At 36.5% G+C, this 18321-nt stretch overlaps 1 protein-coding gene across 1 annotated transcript in view; it reads left to right on the forward strand.

The window, feature by feature from the left end:
• Nucleotides 1–588: 588 nt before the first annotated feature.
• IMPG1 (interphotoreceptor matrix proteoglycan 1) overlaps nucleotides 589–18321 on the forward strand; it is a 124801-nt gene continuing 107068 nt past the window's right edge. The window contains 1 exon segment of the mRNA XM_088024314.1: nucleotides 589–655. Coding sequence (XP_087880440.1) covers nucleotides 589–655 — 67 coding nt within the window.

The following is an 18321-nucleotide window of genomic DNA, read 5'->3' on the forward strand; positions in this document are numbered from 1 at the left end:
CCAGAAAGAAAGCTATTTACAAAGCAGTACATTTCTATGAGAATGGAGACGGCTTTGCTGTCTCTGGAGACTAACATGTAGTGAAAAACTACATACTTCCAGGGATAGCAATTAAGCTCTTTCAATGGATGTTCCTTGAACATGTCATTTTGGAAAACATTTGACCCTGTCAGCCTTCTTCTGCATTTGGCAAGACTTCCCCCTGGCTCTCTATGTCACTGTAACAGGTGAATACTAAGAAAAAAGCATTTCTTCTGCCTGTGGACACTTGTTTATAATGGCATTCAGGGTCCTGGAGCTAGGGGGACAGATGCTTCTCCAGAAGGTTAATGAGATAAAGGTTCCTGCAGCTGGCCCTTAAGCAGAGATTATACCTGAGGGGAAGATAAGCAGATTATTCCAGAAACAGACACTGCTTCATGTTCTTCATAAATTAGCACTCTTATAAAGGTAAACCAAGAAGGTTATTCTCACTCGGCTGGCATCAATATTTAATTATTTTCCATATTTCTGTCATTTTATTTTTTTAAATGAGATTTGGAACTGTTCTGTGATTGTTACCAGAACTACCAATGCACAAAAGCCAGAATGTATTTGGAAACTAGAAGGGCTATTTTTGTTTTTTGGATTTTTCTCCAAGTTCAAGGAATCAAAGGTAAGTTATTTAAATATTTGTTTATTTTTAAAATTTGCTTATCTATAAAATCTATTTGCAGAAGTGAAATTCAAAATGAACAAGGTCACCACTGTGTCTCAGAGGGATAGTATATGGTAGGCCCTGAATTATATTGATTAATTGATTGAATGATTGTCAGAAATGATTTTCACTTGATTGAATATTTATTTGCTACATAATTTTAAGTGCAATTTATGTTAACAAAATAGAGATGAATGCATCCTTTTTGCTTTTATAAAACATTGAATACAAATTCATATTACTAATATCAATAACAATAGTGATCCATGAAACCATTCCATTTATCTCTTAAAATTGACAAAATCTAAAAATTGAAGCTAGTATTTTTTGAAGCTAGTGTTTTAAGCTATTTATGATCAGACAAAAAGTGTATTTCTTACTTTCTCATAGTTAAATCATGAGTTGCTTTTCCTTAAAAAATAGCAAGTGGGCTTTGTCTTCAGAGTTCATGATGACAAACTCAAAAAGTTTATGATAAAAGAATGAGGCAGTGAATGTTCTTATGGTAAATCTTCAAATAAAATTAAAGCAAGCAACTAATTAGGCATATTTAAGAAAAATAATGTTACTTTTTTAAAACCTGTTGAAGAAAGCTTTACTTTCTTTTTTTTTTAAGAATAAACCCAGTCATTATAACATATTCAGGCTTTTTAAGACATTTGAAACCAATAATGTTTGGTTCTTCCATAAGGAGGACATAGCTTCAGACAATTAACATTTTAATTGAAGTATTGGTTTGAAAATGTCCAGAGTAGGTAAAACAAAGAGTTGTTGCATTTTTAGGTTCCAAAATAACTGATTCCGCCAGTTATTAACTTTTTAGTGGTTGCATTTAGAGGGAGAAAAAAACATCTAGAAAAGATTATATAAAAATTCCTTTTATGGTTTTCAACATATTTGTGATAGTGGGTGAAGCAAAACTTTACTTACCTTTCCTTTCAATGTCAATTATATATAAATGTTTACGTTTATAAAAACATTTTAATTAGAAACAAATCATGGGATTCCCGTGTATTTTGAGCTTAATCTGCTGGAGCAAACATACTATTTCATATACTTGACCAGGCAAATCAGCTTTGGGTTTGTTGTTGTTGTTGTTGTTTAAATAATTGTGTTAACTTATTTAAATATTTTTGCTATTTTCATACATTATATATCAACCTTTACAATTACAAATAGAATAATCAATTATAGAAAGTTAAATTAAACAACCTCACCAAAAACTACAATCTGTTATATGCCAATTTCGACAAAACAAAGTAGGATTGACTGCATAATAAAACATCCTAATATTTTACTTGTCAAGGAATTTTTATTCTGTAAGAATCTCAGATCTGCGAACTTCTGTTAATCTCCAATTATGAGGTCTACATTAATAAGAGTTTATGTACTTTAGCCAGACTGGTTTCCCGTTTGTGACTAATTAACCATTATGAGTGTATTTACATAAAAAACAGTGTGGGGAGTGAGAAGAAGAGTTCAGTTTAATACAACCAGCTGTTAAGTATAACAACTGAGTGTACAAATTCAAGAGTTTCTTTTTTAAAAATTATAGATTATTTAAAAGATATGAAAAAAATTACACTTCCATCCAAACACAATCTATGCTAGCACCTTCATATGTTTCCTCGGTCTTTTTTCTATGTATGCTTATTTAATTTTTTTTTTTTTAAGATTTTATTTATTCACTTAACACAGAGAGAGAGACAGCAAGAGAGGGAACACAAGCAGGGGGAGTGGGAGAGGGAGAAGCAGGCTTCCTGCTGAGCAGGGAGCCCGACGCAGGACTCGATCCCCGGACCCCAGGATCATGACCCGAGCCGAAGGCAGACGCCCAACGACTGAGCCACCTAGGCGCCCAATGCTTATTTAATTTTTGCATGATTGCAGTTCTACCACACAATTTTCTATCAGGCTTTTTGCACTTCTGTTACATTAGATGAATGTTCTACATTGCATTTTGACAAGTATCATTTTTTGGCTGCATAATGTTCCTTTCAGTTGATATGTCATGATTTGCTTTACATAATACTCAACAAAAGAAATAGTTGTTCCTAATTATATTGTTATTATGAGTAACACTGCAATAAACATCCTTATGTATAGCCTTTCTTAGTATTTAAGATTCTTAGCGTAAGTTCACTAAAGTAAAATTACTGGGTCAAAGCAGCATAAACAGTTTTATAGTATTTGATTCATATTTGCAAAGTTGCTTCTCAAAAGTTTTCCTATGCCTTAAGGTGACTTTTCCCAATTCAATTCCACAGAGTGTTTATGGACTACCCAATACTGTGCTAGACACAGGATATTAAGAGACCCAAATATATGCCAATACTTTAAAAGTTTTCTTTTAAGCTTTGCAATTCTTAATGTAGTTTTCCCATTGATACATAAAAGTGAAACAGTTTTGGTTTCAAAACATTTATTAAATAAAACCGTTTACACAACAGGACAGTTTGATAGTTTCAAAGAACAATCACTTCATTAAGACACCATATTCATAGTGGAGATGCCAGTTGCATCTGATGTGCACAGCACTGCTTTATGCTTTTACCTTTTCATTTCACATAAATAATTTCATCTAATTGCTTATGACATTCCAATGTGTGGAGAAAGAGAAGAGAAAAAAATCTACCCTTGGCAAGTCCTAAAATGGAAATAATGTTTATCAGAGTATGTGCCTTTTGCATTACAGTTGGTTATATACTAAATGAAACCTTTAACTAAGTTAAAGTCACCAAGGTATGGTAATTTTTGTAACTGAAAAAATGTCAGAAAATTTGCATTTGAAAACACTCTACTTCTTGCTAAGCCTTTACTACTGGGATATGTTCTCCTTTCATAAAATTACCCCGGAAGGTATTTTCCCTCACTGTGGTTCCATTAACAAAAAACATGGATTCATTTTTAGACCTGAGATAGCTGCCCAATGACAGTCACATTAACTTTGCAGCTCCTGTACTTTGTTCATCTCTGCTATAGTCTCAGAACAGTGTAATTCAAAAGGTTCAAGGCAGACTTTCTGTTCAATTGTATCTGAGAAGATGGCCTTATAATCGAAACTGTGTAAATTGAAGACACTTTGTGTTCAACTGAGCAAACTCTGGCAGCACACCTGAAACCATTTGTTAGATTAAATACTTTAAAAATAAAAAGCAGTTTCTGCCTTGTGGCCCCTCTCTTCCTATATTGATGATCACACTAAAGGACTATTATATGTGTGAACTAATTAGGCGGCTCCGACACGACCTACTGCTTTCTTGGCCACATTCTATCAGTTGTGAGTGGGCAGCCACCTTAAATATCCACTGTATTTGCATGCTAATCATCTCTGGAAATTCAGATCCTATATACCTTTGTTACCACAGTCATGTTCACAGCAGATTTTATGCTGTTTTAAAATAACCCATCTAAGGCAACAAAGGTTTTTTGTTTTTTTTTACAATGGTCTCTAGGTTTATATTATGATAATTCAGCATGTATTTGGTAATGACCACAGGAAAAGTTCTGACATCATTGCTATATTGTGAAGTATCTGACTGCAGAGTAACTGAAGTCTCCATCCACACTGCTTCTTCTTACTTCAGGGTATGAAAGGCACTTACGCAGTTGTGGGAGGGAATTGGTTATACCAGTCTTTGGAATACCACAAAGTAGCTTGTTGAAAGGAAGGAAAGTCTCCAACTACCATGTGAATTTTAGCCTTCCAAAGTGGACAGTTTTTAGCAACCATTGGGTCTGAGATCACTGAGAGTAAGAGACCATGTCACTGGGATTTCAACCTCACAAATCAAGAGCACCAAGTCTGATGGAACCATTTTAATAAGGAAGAAAGGTGCTCTGGACCAAGGCAATCGGCATGCCAAAGCTTATCCTACAAGGAGTTGATATGGTTGACTGGCATAGACATGGTAATTCATATATGGAAATGCCACTGTCAAGTGTGAACTATAGCATGTATCGCTGTAATTATTTACTGAAAATGTACTCTCACTGATCTGCATCTCTTCTGACCACAGTGAATGTGGGAAGAATAAGAAGGAGCTACAGAACAGTGATAAATGCTTCTAAGCATATGGTTGTATTCAGCAGATAAATGTTCTCCCATTGACATTCAGTCATTGGAGGAAACAATGTCTTTCTATGTGCCTCTGTAAAGTCATCTTAATTCATTCCAACTAGGCTTTCTTCATTCAGCCATCTTTAGTCCCCTCACTCACTGCAACCAGCATCTATTTTCATAATTGCTCCCCAAGAGGAAGGATTAAAGGAAACCACCAAAAGAAATTTTGTGGAGAAAATTCAGGACCTTGAAACTAATGAAAAGTTTCTACTTCAGAAATACTTTAACTTCATATAGAAATAACATATGTAGGGCTAATTTGTCTGTCTTAAGATTCCTGCTTCATTTATGAAGAAACAAAAGTTACATTTAATTAAGCCCAACTATGAAACCCAAGGACACTGTTACCAACCCACTGTAGTCAGTTCAGACCTGATCAAAACACTTTGTAGGTAGCAATCATAATAACAATTCTTTAGCTTAAATATCTTATTTTTTTTATAAAAGCTCAAGCATATTTTAATTAATCTTCTTAAGATTTCAGGGGCTGGTAGACAATCTGCTCATTTCTGTTCAGGAACCCAGGGCAGAGAATACTACGTCACGCTCCTAAAATCATTTGGGATGAGAAGATTAGAACCAAAACTAGGATGTGAGCTGTATCCAGCCCTATCTTACACCTGCTTGGTGTATTAATCAGTCTAATAAAATATGATGAGTGAAATTAATATGGCTTTTACTGTTAATTCAAAAGCCAACTTTGCTAACACCAGATGATTGCTGGTTCTGGGCCATTTCTATTGCATGACTATCTGCATGACTGAACACAGGAGAGATCAGAGGCCATATCATTCAGCTCTACCCTAAAAATGAAGGCATAATTTTAGGAGTTATATTACTCATTAAGAAAAAAAGTGTGACATTTTGAACTCCTTAATGAAATAGAGTCATTTGTTCATGGTATCCTTTTAAATGCCCACCATTAAAGTCTAAGTTTAGCAGTAAGTGGCTTATTTACGATTATGTTATGTATTTAAAAAGGCAGAACTTGGCCTAATGGATGTGATTTGACACATTCAGAAAGTCTCTTCTGAAACCAAAGGTACTTCCCCATCAAAACCCTGAAATTTAACCACCAGGTTTGCAATATTTTCAGACCCTAGAGATCAACAGTTCTGAAATATCCCTTTCTAATAATTTCTCTTTCTTCCTTTTATGGAATCTGAGTTTTAGTCTCATCAAAACATCCCAGTTCCTCAGCCTCTCCCAGTTCCTCCACTTGTACAGCCCATCTGGGCCTCAGTGTCCTACACATTAATCCTAGGTGCTGGAGGCCACTCCCTGGCCTTTCTCAACACTCGTCTTGATAGTACAATATAAACCTTACTCCTTGACCTTCTGCCCCATTTGTGTGGTTAATCTCACTCTGAGTAAACTTAGCTTTCACTTTTTCCACTCTCACTTCTGAGCTGCCAAGTGTTATTAGAGAATCCAAAATAAAGTGCTTACACGAAACAAATTCATGCCCTCCAAGCTATTCCACAGTCCTAGTCATCTCTGATTCCCTGACTTAATCCCCTAGTCCAACTTCCAAACCTCCTCTCTCTCCTCAAGCCAGCAGCCTGATTCTTCCTCATTCACATAATGGCCCAGTTAAGAGGAAGGATTTAAGGCTTTCACAGGACTGCATTCAACACAGAACACAGTTGTACAGAACAGCTCTGTCACTAGTTATGTGACCTTGGCAAATTGCTGTCTCGTATGTATCTCTAACTTATGGTTTCTTATCTATAAATTGGGAATAATAGTATCAGTGTCTTCCCCATATGGTGTGATGAAGATAAGTGAAATAATGTTATGAAGCGCTTTGTGAGGCATCTATGATAAAATTGCTCGATAAATGGTAGATACTAAGAGGACTATGATGACTTCCATTTCTGGTACCACTTCCTCCTACATACTGAAAAGAGTGAAGTCATCTGATTTCATTTGACATCTCTTTTTTTTCTACCTCAAACTTTCTCTCAATCTATATCCAACTCTTCTCATGTTCTGTTGTTTCAGAGAGAATAAAAATATTTCATATTTTTGCTAATGTTATTTCTATCTACCTATGACTTTAACTCCATTTACAATCAATTCGCCTGCAACTTTACTCTGCCAGTCTCCTTTTCCATTGATTTCATTTTCCCGGCCTAAAAAATTTAATGCAACATTTGTCAACATTGGTAAAAACACCAGTGCTGGAGCTCCAGCTCTGAAGATTCTGATTTAATTTGTCTGGGTGGGACCCAAGCTAGAATAATTGTTAAAGCTATTCAGGCAATCTATTTGCAGCCAGGTTTGAGAAGCATGATTTATTGCCCTTCTGGAAAGATATGATACATGGTTCATTATTTTATGAACCACCAGGGGGTTTGTTTTAATCTTCCTTGCTTTAGTAAGCATTTTATCATAAATATATTTGTAGTTTGGAGGGAGTGGTCTCATTATTTAATAGGGTTGATAGAGTGGTTTGTGTAATTGTTCCCTCCATTATGTTGTTTCATTTTTTTTTTAACCATTCTACAAAATTAGGGCATAGATAGGTTACAGGAATATGTATTTTTAAAAAACTACACAGCATTCTAATGCACAGTGTTAAAAATCGATTAAATGCTTCATGAGGGCAGGGACCATGTCCATCTTGTTCTCAGTTATATCATCAGCACCCACCCACTTTTCTGGCATAATTCACCCTGCTTCTGTCCATTTCAGAAGGCTGTCATCTTCTATCTCTAAAGTCGGGAATTTTGGTATCATCTAAGAACCTCCTCTTCATATCCAAATTGTCACCAGATCCTATCAAATGGTATGCTAATAAATGTTTAGCAACAGTCTCTTCAAGGGGTAAAGATTCTTCTTCATAGTGTTTGTCAGTATCCATGCTGTAAACACTGCTACCACAGCTGATTTCAATCTACCAACATGACACCATCTAACATGACTGGGCACGATCGGCTTTTAGGTGCCCAGAGCCCCTGTGAGCCTGCCTCATTCAGCACACCATAGCATTAACAACTTCAGCACACAGTACTTCTTTAACCCAGCTTCAGCCTCTTCATCCTCATTGGCTGGGACAATGCATAACTCTTTCCTCTCTCAGGTTCTGACCTTTGACTTCTCCATTTCCTAAACCCATGAGACCTAGTCAGTCAGTGGCAAATCCTGTCAATACTTACCTCAGAACTGTCTCCTATTTCTTGAGCTTGAACTAGCTTTGTTATTCATTGTTTACCACATTCACTGCTTGGGGGGGAAACAGTAAAGAACAGAACTTCCAAAGCCCCCTCCATGCCTTCAGAATCAAGTCCAATAATTTCACTTGAGAGTCCTCATGATCTGGCCTCCACCTTCCTTTCCAGCTGCACTCGTAGAGACTGCTTGAGTCCTGCCGTGGGCTAGACGCATTGCTTCTGTAGATCTCCTTACTTGGGAAATACACATCAGAAGTGTACAAAACCTATCTGTGATATTTAGAGAATAATAATAAAATGCTCATCTCCCAGAGTAAATAATAAATTATTGATGGTATCTTAGAAGTTCCCTGCCTGCTCTGCCAGGGTCTCTGCCCCTTTCTTTGCTCTGTGCCAAAGGCAGCCATGGTCATGAATTTTGTGTTAATTACATCATTGCCTGTCATTAGTGTTTCCAGTTATAGGTGTATTCTCTAAATAATATGTCTTGGTTTTTTTGTGATTTTTATATAAATAATATCATGCTGTATGTGTTCTCTCCTAAGACTTAGTTCTTTGGCTCAACATTATGTTTTTGAGATTCATCCACATTGTTGCATTTAGTAGACCCTGAGACAAAAGCTTACCTGTTACTCTTCATTAGGGAGTGCTTTTTCAGGGTGGGAGCCTGGTGGTAAATGGAAAAGAATTGATAAGAGATCTCAAAAGTTTGCCTCAAAGAACATTAACTTCTCTGCAGTTTTCCTGCCCGCTAGATATGTACACATTTATCGACAGTGGGTGGGTCCTGATGCTTCTCACACCGCAGCAGCAACAGAAAACTCTGGGGCAAAAGGAAAAAGACACCATGAAACAGCTATGGGGCCAAGAGCTGTGGGCTGTGTCTCCTGCAGTGGGTCAGAGCTTATGAAGAGCTGAAGAGCTGGTCTGAGAGAGTGGTGAGGCTAAGAGGGTCCGAGATGGAGCGGGAGAGGCATCTAAGACACACTGTTGCCCAGCATGGATACACCACCTGTAGTCATTATTCTGTGGATGGATACACTTTTGTATGTGTCCCCTGGTGTGCACAGCTGGCAGGAGTCTCTCCAGAGTCTAGGACTCTGGTTCTCTCTTCTTTTTTTTCAAGATTTTATTGATTTATTTGACAGAGAGAGAGAGCACAAGCAGGGGGAGCAGCAAACAGAGGGAGAGGGAGAAGCTCAACGTGGGGCTCAATCCCAGGACCACCTGAGCCAAAGGCAGATGCTTAATCTACTGAGCCACCCAGGCACCCCTCTCTGTCTCTCTTCTAAGTAGGAGAGAGATTGTTGTGTCGTGAGGTATGCGTGCTTTCAATTTTACCAGGTGACACCAAATTGTTTTCCTAAGTGCTTGTGCCATTCTGAGTGATAATTTCTTTTGTTCCAAATCCTCAAACACACTTCATATTGGTATTCCCTGACTTTTGGGGGGGGGGGTGGTAGTGAAATTGTATCTTTTTGTGGTTTTATTTTGTATTTCCTTCATTATTAATGAGGTTCAGTATATCTTTTCATATAATTTTCCTTTTCTAGAAAATGTTTAAAGAATTTTGCCCATTTTTTTTATTGGGATGTATGTCTTTTCTTACCAATTTAGAGCAGTTCTTTAAAAGTTGTGAATATTAGTCCGTCTGCAGTTATGTACCTTTCAGATACCTTTTTCCAGTTTGTAGCTTGTCTTCTTACTTTTTTAATGGTAACCTCTGATGAGCAGACATTCTTATTTTAACATAGTTGAATTTGTCATCCTTTTAACTTCATGGTTTGTGAGGATTTTCTGTCCTACTTAAAAAAAACCTTCCTTAGTGTAAAGTCATGAATATATTCCACTATATTGTCTTATGCAAGTTGTAAAGTTTTGCCTTTCATATTTAGGCCACTAAAATTGATTGTGCATGTGTATGCACGTGTGAGATAAAAAGTAGAAGGCAATGTCTTTTTTTTTTAAATATGAATAATCAATTGTTTTAGCACCAGTCTCTGGATAGTTTCCGCTTTCCTCTCTGTTCTGTGATGTCCCTCCTGTCATGAACATAGTTTTTGTCCGTTTTATTATCCCTGAGCCAATACCACATTGCTTTAATTATTACAAACTTATAATCTTGATATAACCATGTTTCCCTGGCTTTGGTCACTTTCTACAGAAGTGTCTAAGGTATTCTTGACCCTCCACTCTTCCATAAGATTCTAACATTAGCTCACCAAGTTCAACAAAACACTTTATTAAGGAGACTGAAATTGTGTTGAATCTAAGATAATACAGGGAGAATTGATACCTTTGTAATGTTAAGTCTTCCTATCCAAGAGCATGGAATATCTCTCCTTTTATTAGGACCTTACAATAAAGTTGCATGATTACTTTTTTCAAGGGCTTACATATCTTGGATTTATTCCTAGCTACTTTATATTAATTGTGATCATGTAAATGGCATTCTTATTACATTTTCTAGGTAGAAAAATAATCGGTTTTATATCCCTTAGCTTTGCTGAACAATCTTAATTCTGAAAATTCACTAGCAGTTCTTTGGAGATAAGAATTTTTTAACTTAATTAAAAATTTTTTATTCATGAACAAAGAAAATTTGAGTTTTTCTTTTTTGTGTCTTTGTATCTTTTATTTTCTTATATTTTCTTACTATCCATGATGGGCCATCCAGTCTATTAAAGACAAATGGTGATTGCACACATCCTTCCCTTGTTATTAATCTTAAAAGGAATGCTTTCATGCTTTACCATTAGGTATGATGTTTGTTTTACATTTTTACATTTGTTTTGTTTGTGTAAATGCTCTATATGAGGTTTTTTTTTAAAGTTCCTTTCTATTCCTAAGTTTTAATCATTAATAAATATAGAAATTTATTGTGTATCTCTTCTATATCTATTCAAATTACTAGCTGGTTTTTCTCTTTTAATTCATTAATGTAATAAATTACCTTAATCAGTTTTCAAATATTAAACCAATGCTACATTCCTGAGATAAATCCAACTTGATCATGACCTTTTTTTACACACTGCTGGATTCCATTTGCTAATATTTTATTTCAGAGTATTTATTCATAAGCAAGATTGGACCGTTATTTTTTATCTCATACTTTGCAAGTTTTGTAAGACTTTGTATGAAAATGAAGTTGGGGGGCGCCTGGGCATCTGCCTTCGGCTCAGATCATGATGCCAGGGTCCTGGGATAGAGTCCCATATCGGGCTCCCTCCTCAGCAGGAGGCCTGCTTCTCCCTCTCCAACTCCCCCTGCTTGTGTTCCCTCTCTTGCTGTCTCTCTCTCTCTCTGTCAAATAAATAAATAAAATCTTAAAAAAAAAAAAAAGAAAATGAAGTTGGTGTTTTTTTTTTTTTTAATGCTTGATAGAACTCACTGGTAAAGCTAGAGAATGATATTTATGGAAAAATATTTGATTACTGACTCAACTTCTTTAAAGGTTATAATAATAATTAGGTTTCCTATCTCTTTATATTAGTTTTATTAGTTATTTTATATTTGGTACCTTGTATATTTCCAGAAATTTATCCATTTTATATAAAGTTTCAAATTATCGGCAAAACATTATTCATAATATCTTCTTGTTATGTTTTTCATGTCTGTAGAAAATATAATGATGTCCTCCTTTTTCAATCCTGACAGGATTGTGTCTTTTCCTTACTTGATTAATCTTGAATGTTTGTTCTTTATTAGTATTTTCAAAGGAAAAATTGGGGGCTTTTATATTTTTTCTTCTCTTTATGCTATTATCTTTTTTTTTAAGATTTTATTTATTTGACAGAGAGAGACACAGCAAGAGAGGGAACACAAGCTGGGGTAGTGGGAGAGGGAGAAGCGGGCTTCTGCAGAGCAGGGAGCCCGATGTGGGGCTGGATCCCAGGACCCTGGGACCATGACCTGAGCCGAAGGCAGACGCTTAACGACTGAGCCACTCAGGCGCCCTATGCTATTATCTTTTAGATTTTCTTAATCTCTGCTCTTATCTCTTTGGTTTTTTTGTATTTTCTTTGAGTTTTTGTTTTCTTTTGCTAACTTCTTGAGATGGATGTTTAGCTCACTAATATTTAGCTTTTTCTTTTTCTAAAGTAAACATTCTCATGAGATAAATTTGCCTTTCAAATACTAATGTTGCCATACCCCACAAGTTTATTATGTAGTATTGTTATCAAGTGATAAAATATGCAACAATATTTCTTCATTGATGTATGAGTTTTTTTATAAGGATTTTTTTTTTTTAGGTTCCAAATATATGGAGATTTCCCAGTTGTATTTTAAAACTGATTTTTAGTTTACTTCCCTAGTGATCTGAGAACATAATGTACATGCATTATAGTTAAATATATAGTCAATATTTGTTTATGTTCTCCCTGTGCTTGAAAAGAAGGGATATTTTATATTATATAACATATTTTATAATACTTAATATTTTTATTTTATAATGTTCCACATATGCCTGTTAGCTCAAGTTTAATCATGTTTTCAATCTTCTATAGTCTTTCTGAGCTTATCTGTTTTTTCTATCAATTACCAAGAAAGATTCTTAAAATCCACCTATTATTGTTGATTTCATTAACTTTCAATAATTTTCATTATTATTCTCTCAACTTTTGCTTTATATATGTTGAAGTTGTAACATTAAGTACATAAAATTATAACTTGTTACTTCTTTCTGATGGCTTTTAAAATTTTATCATTATGTTATTACTATCTTCTTTGTAATACCTTCTGGCAAATAAGAAATTTTGTCCACTGGTGTGCTGGAACTGACTCATACTATTTTACAGGAGCCAATTGCACATATCTCTTCACAAGTTAGTGTTTGGTAATGTCACATCAGTGGCTTGAAATCAGCCATAGGGGAATATTAACACATGAAAATTGGTGAATGCTACAAATCAAGTCTTCTCATCTACCCCCAAGAGCTGGTTATTAAACATTTACCAGCATAGCTCTGACTTCATTCAATATTAATATAGCCACACCAACTTTCCTTTGGTTAGTGTTTGCAAATTATAACTTTTTTCCATCCTTTTAATTTCAACTTCTCTATATCTTTCCATTTAGATGTGTCTCTGAAAACAGCATGTAGTGGGATTTTTTTTTTAATGCAGTATGACAATCTCTGTCTTTTAACAGGAGCATTTTTGTCCATTTGCATTTAATGTGTTCCAAATATTACATGGTACATACTTACACTAAAAAAATTATTAGTTTTTTATCTGAAATTCAAATTTGCCTGGGTGTCCTATATTTTATTTGCTAAGTTGGGTGAGTCTATTCCTATCTTGTTCCTAGCCTTAAACCCCAGAATAAAATGGTACCAGATCATAATAACAGTTAAGAATGTGCCAGGCCTTCTGCAACACTCTTGACATTTTGTCATTTAGGCTTCAAAACAAAACAAAACTATAAAATGCAAGCATTAATCCAAAACTATGGTGTTGGAATTACTGTTATACCCTTTTTAGGTTAGAAATATGACACATACAGAGATTATCTGCCCAAGTTCAGCAAGTGACTCAGAAAGGCAGGCCTATCATACTATAACTTCAGCCCCACAGGTATTCAAAATGAAGTTCACCTTTCTTCTCTACATGAACTGTGATAGGTCCTTGTGCATCAGAAAGTTAATAGGCAGAGATTTACAGCTATTTCTATTTAATCTGCTCCAATTCTGTTCTTCTTTAGTAGTTAAAATATTCTTGTGTGTGGAAATATATGCACCAATGTTATACATGCAATTCTTTTCTACTCAAAATTCCCACATACTCCAAGATCAGGTTTGCATGAAAGCACTAAAAATGAGGAATGGTGTCTTTCATGGTTTGCAATATCAGAATCACAAGCAGCAATAAGATTTAGAAAATATAGATGCTGAGCTAAATTAGAGCTAATTCTGATATGAGTTCTTTAGGCATCATAAGAATCTAATGAGCAAACTATGTTCCAACTATGTAGCACCCCTGGAATCACAGAGAGAGAGGTTCCATTGTCCAGCAACCCAGCAGTGCTGGAACCAGAAGGAAAGTGGGTGTTTGGCACATTTCATTTAATGTGTCCCATAAACAAATCCACATTCTTATACCATGATATTTTCTTAGTGCACCCCCAGCTTCTAAAGTTTCCTTTTCCTGAATTTTGGGGAATTTTTTTTCTATGAGCTCTTGGTAGATCTCTGTGAATTCCTGCCACTCATCTTCTTCACCCACTTCCAAACAGATCATGGACTCATCATGGACTGCCTCTGGCTTATGAATTACCTGGTACTGTTCAAGCATAACCATTTGTATTCCATGCCATTCAACATTTGTGTCAAGCTACACTCAAAAAATGCTCTAAACTATAATGTCCCATACATTTGTGAGATACAATTGCAACTGGTCATCCACATATCAGATTTACTGGTAATCTTCCATTTGGATTCTCTTACCCATAACCTGTGTGTTTATTTAAACTCTGGAAGGAGTTCTGAAACCTATGGAGTTGGTGCCAAAAAAGTATCCATGATATGTTAAAAATTGGGAAGCAGTAGAAAGGAAAAAAGTTAATAGGATTTAAGTTAATGTAAGGATGAGATGATTAAAAGCAACTTAATGGTCCCACTTGCAAATGGAGACGGTAGCTGCCTACCCAGAATGATTTGAGGGGGACTAAAAACCAGTTGCTAGAGAAAACACGGATTTCTTTTTAGCTCCTAAAAATAAGCCCCAGCTAGGCAGGTGAGCAACTTGAACATAATTGTTCTCACCTCAGTTTCACATCCTGTTTACCTGACCTCAGCACTCAACCAGCTCCACTCACCATTTTTTCAAAGTAATATACTTTACAGTTAACCACAGCTTTTATAGAAATATCCTAGTTTTCGAACTTTCCAGGCTGGCTTATTTGGGGGAGAAAGGATTTTGCTAATTTTGCTTATGTATTCACATAAAATTCACTTACAATCCTTAACTTTTTCAACTTTCCTGCTAAAATTCTCTAGTAAATTTAGCACTCCATGCAGAGGCAATGTGTTTATCCTGTAGTTTCCCACAATCTGTGACCCCATACCATGTACCTCGAGAACACTTGAGAGTCAAGGGCATTCCTGTGGTTCTGCAATTACAGCAGGAACAGTGCCCTGGAACTGGCAGTGGCTGTACATGGACCTCAGCCAGGGTCCATTATGAGGCGATGCCATGTGTTAGATGAAGGCAGCCATGTGAGACCTTCACACCACCCTATGGCAAGTACTTCCGTTGTGTTTCTCTCCTCTCCCAGGACAGAGAGGTCAGTCAGCTTTGACACTCCTCCCCTTCTCCATATGCCCTCCTCTCTCTCCCCACGAAGGGGTAGACGAATTAGCACGCATTTCTGTTCCAAATATCGTTGAGGACACGGCCCTGCTGGACCCCTGCCTCTACACTCCTGACACTTACCAGACCTGAAAAGCTCATGACACCACCTGTTCAGAGGTCACCTGCCTCTGGACACAAAAGAGACAACTCCTTCTCTCTTGCTTACTTCTGTCTTCAACTTCTGTTCCTGCCCACTCACCAAGCTGCATGTGCCCTCAACAAAAAGTGCAATTTTGCACCTCAACAAAATTTCTCAGGTGAGGTCAGTACCTCACCTCTAGGTTTAAGGTTTTTTGTTTTTGTTTTTCCAGTGCAATGAGGTGGAAGAGGGGCTCAATACTTATGTATACAAAGAGAGACTAGAAAATAGAAATTAGGGTGCCTAGGTGGCTCAGTCAGTTAAGCATCTGCCTTCGGCTCAGGTCATGATCTCAGAGTCCTGGGATTGAGCCCCATGTTGGGCTCCCTGCTCGGCAGGGAGTCTGCCTCTCCATCTCCCTGTGCCCCTACCCGCCCCCTGCTCATGTTATCCCCCTCTCTTTCTCTCAGATAAATAAATAAAATCTTTCAAAAATTAAAAAAAAAAGAAAATAGGAATTAGCAACCTTTATTTCTTATAATGGTTTTCCAAGGTCTTAGCCCTTTTTGTTCTGACATATCAAGGATAATGGCCAAACCTGATTTTGCAATGAGAAAAAAGATAATGCAATTGCTCTAATTTGTTGAGACAAGGGACCACTAATTGTCATTCTCATAGAGTGAGATGTTGCTGAACAAGTGTGTTTGGGAGGTAAGGAAGGCTGCAATGGCATCCAAGTTTCAAAAGCTTCAGAGAAAGAAACTCATGCATCATTGACAATCGGTCTGTATGCTGACTATTCCAAGAGTTTATGCACTTCATATTTCATTAAAGAAAATCACTGGACATTTCCTTAATTTCTATGATTATGTTCTCTATCATTTATTCCAACACATTTTCACTGGGGGTGGCACTGTAGAAATTTAATGGGAACACACGTATAGGAAGAGAAGTGAGAAAGCAAGGTGTAGAGAAGCTCTTGTGTTTCTCCCTTGATCATGTAGAAAACAGTATGCTTAAAATCCATGCAATTTTCTGGAAAAACATTAAACAAGGTATTCAATATATCTGCCTAAATTTTGAGGCATAGCCGGGTATGTTAAGCACAATGTACATTTAGTTGCCCTTGCTCTTTGGAAAAATTTCTCAGGTGTGTAATTGAGCATTTCTACTAAGGTAGGGGGTGGACAGGGATAAAATTGACCAGAAAGAAGTGGAGCATTTGCATAAAGGCCACAACCCCTCACTCATTTTTGGTAAGGTCAGGAAGTTTATACAAGATTAAATTATTATTTTTAAAAATTTCCAGTCATTGATTTGATCCTGAAATGTTATCTACTTTCTCTCTGTGGAATTCTGATCTTCAAATGGAGATTTTTGTTCTATAGGAATTCCAGTAACTTTTCTCTCTGCTTCTGTTAATTCATTCATTAAGGCATTGCAGGCCTTTTCCCTTAGGAAACATAATGCGTTCTCTAAGTGCTTGTACCAGTGACTGTTGCTTTCATAACAATGCTGCCATAAAAGCTCCATTCCTCCTTTTCCTGTTGTCTGTTTTATTGACACAGTATGTATACACTGATCCTATATTGTGAGGCTGCAGGGTTAGATGGCTGGAAAACATCTCTCTAGAAGAGAGTTTAGTGAGGAGTGGTCCAAACAGGATGATAAGGATCCACTTGAATATATAACCAAGAAAGAGACTGATTCATGGGCAAAGCTGAGCCATGAAATGGAAACTTCACAAGCAGCCTACAACTGGAGGCCAACTTGGGTATAGGAAGGAAAACAATTGATATGACAGGGAGATGATGTGCACTATCGCGGCTTCCAGGATGCCAGTCAACATCAAGGCCACATGGCCACCAGTCTAGAACCTAGAGTGGAAAAGATACTTTGGACTAAAAGGCTAGCCTTCACATTAGCTAGTAGATATGCTTAGGCAATCTAATTTTAAAACAATAAATGAAGAGTCAAAATCCCAGTATTTTAGAGGCTTTTGCCATGTTACCCTTGGACAGATTTGACTTGTCCTTAGGATAAAGTCATGTTTTAATTTAGTATTTGAATTCAGTGGTTGTTAATTTAATTTCCTTTTCTATATATATGGAAATTTCCAAACTTGTCATAGCTATACTGGGTTTCAGGATTTGGGTTAGCTCCAGGGTAGTGTGTCTAAAGAAAAAAAAAAAAAAAAAGACCCTCTCCAATTTAAATCTTCAGTGTCGACCACTTTTCTTAGCATGCTGGAAGGTTCTCTGCCCATGGACAAGTTGTATTCTTTCCTGCTCACCTAAATATTTTCTGCCACAACTTTCATGAGAACCTCCCAGCCTGTTGGGAGTCTATTCCACCATGGCTGTCTCAGCCCTTCCTCAAATGATCTGTTTTGCTGAAAAATCACCCCCATCAACAAATGTCAGTACTCAACATGTACAATTCCAAACTCAAAGTGATAATAGTTTATTTTCCAACAATCAGTTTTCAGTATATATTATGTGTTACATAGTGACACCTTCTGGTGAAGTGACACATCATCATGTTGAATATACCAGGCTCTATGAGCACACTGCAAACCACCCCCCCCAAAAAAAATGGAGGAAAAAAGAGAAGAGAATAAAGGGGAGAAATGTTGATAGCTTTAGGTATCAACATAGATAGGGAGGATTTGTTTTAGGAAGAGTGTGGTAAAGGCAGATCTTTCAAAGAGTTTTGCTGTGTGAATGGAAAAAATGGGTCAATAGGGGGAAGGGAAGTGTTAGCAAGAGAATCCTTTAAAGAAAGGGAAAAGTAATAGCATGTTTGTAGGCTGCTAGGAATAATCCAACATAAAGAGGGGAAATAATGATGTAGGCAATGCAGAAGAGTTTCTGGAAGAATGTATTCAAGAGGTA

Source organism: Eumetopias jubatus, unplaced genomic scaffold, assembly GCF_037043125.1.
Source record: "Eumetopias jubatus isolate StellerSeaLion01/CBP00866 unplaced genomic scaffold, mEumJub1_p1.0 scaffold_6, whole genome shotgun sequence".
In the NCBI taxonomy this organism is placed as follows: Eukaryota; Metazoa; Chordata; class Mammalia; order Carnivora; family Otariidae; genus Eumetopias; species Eumetopias jubatus.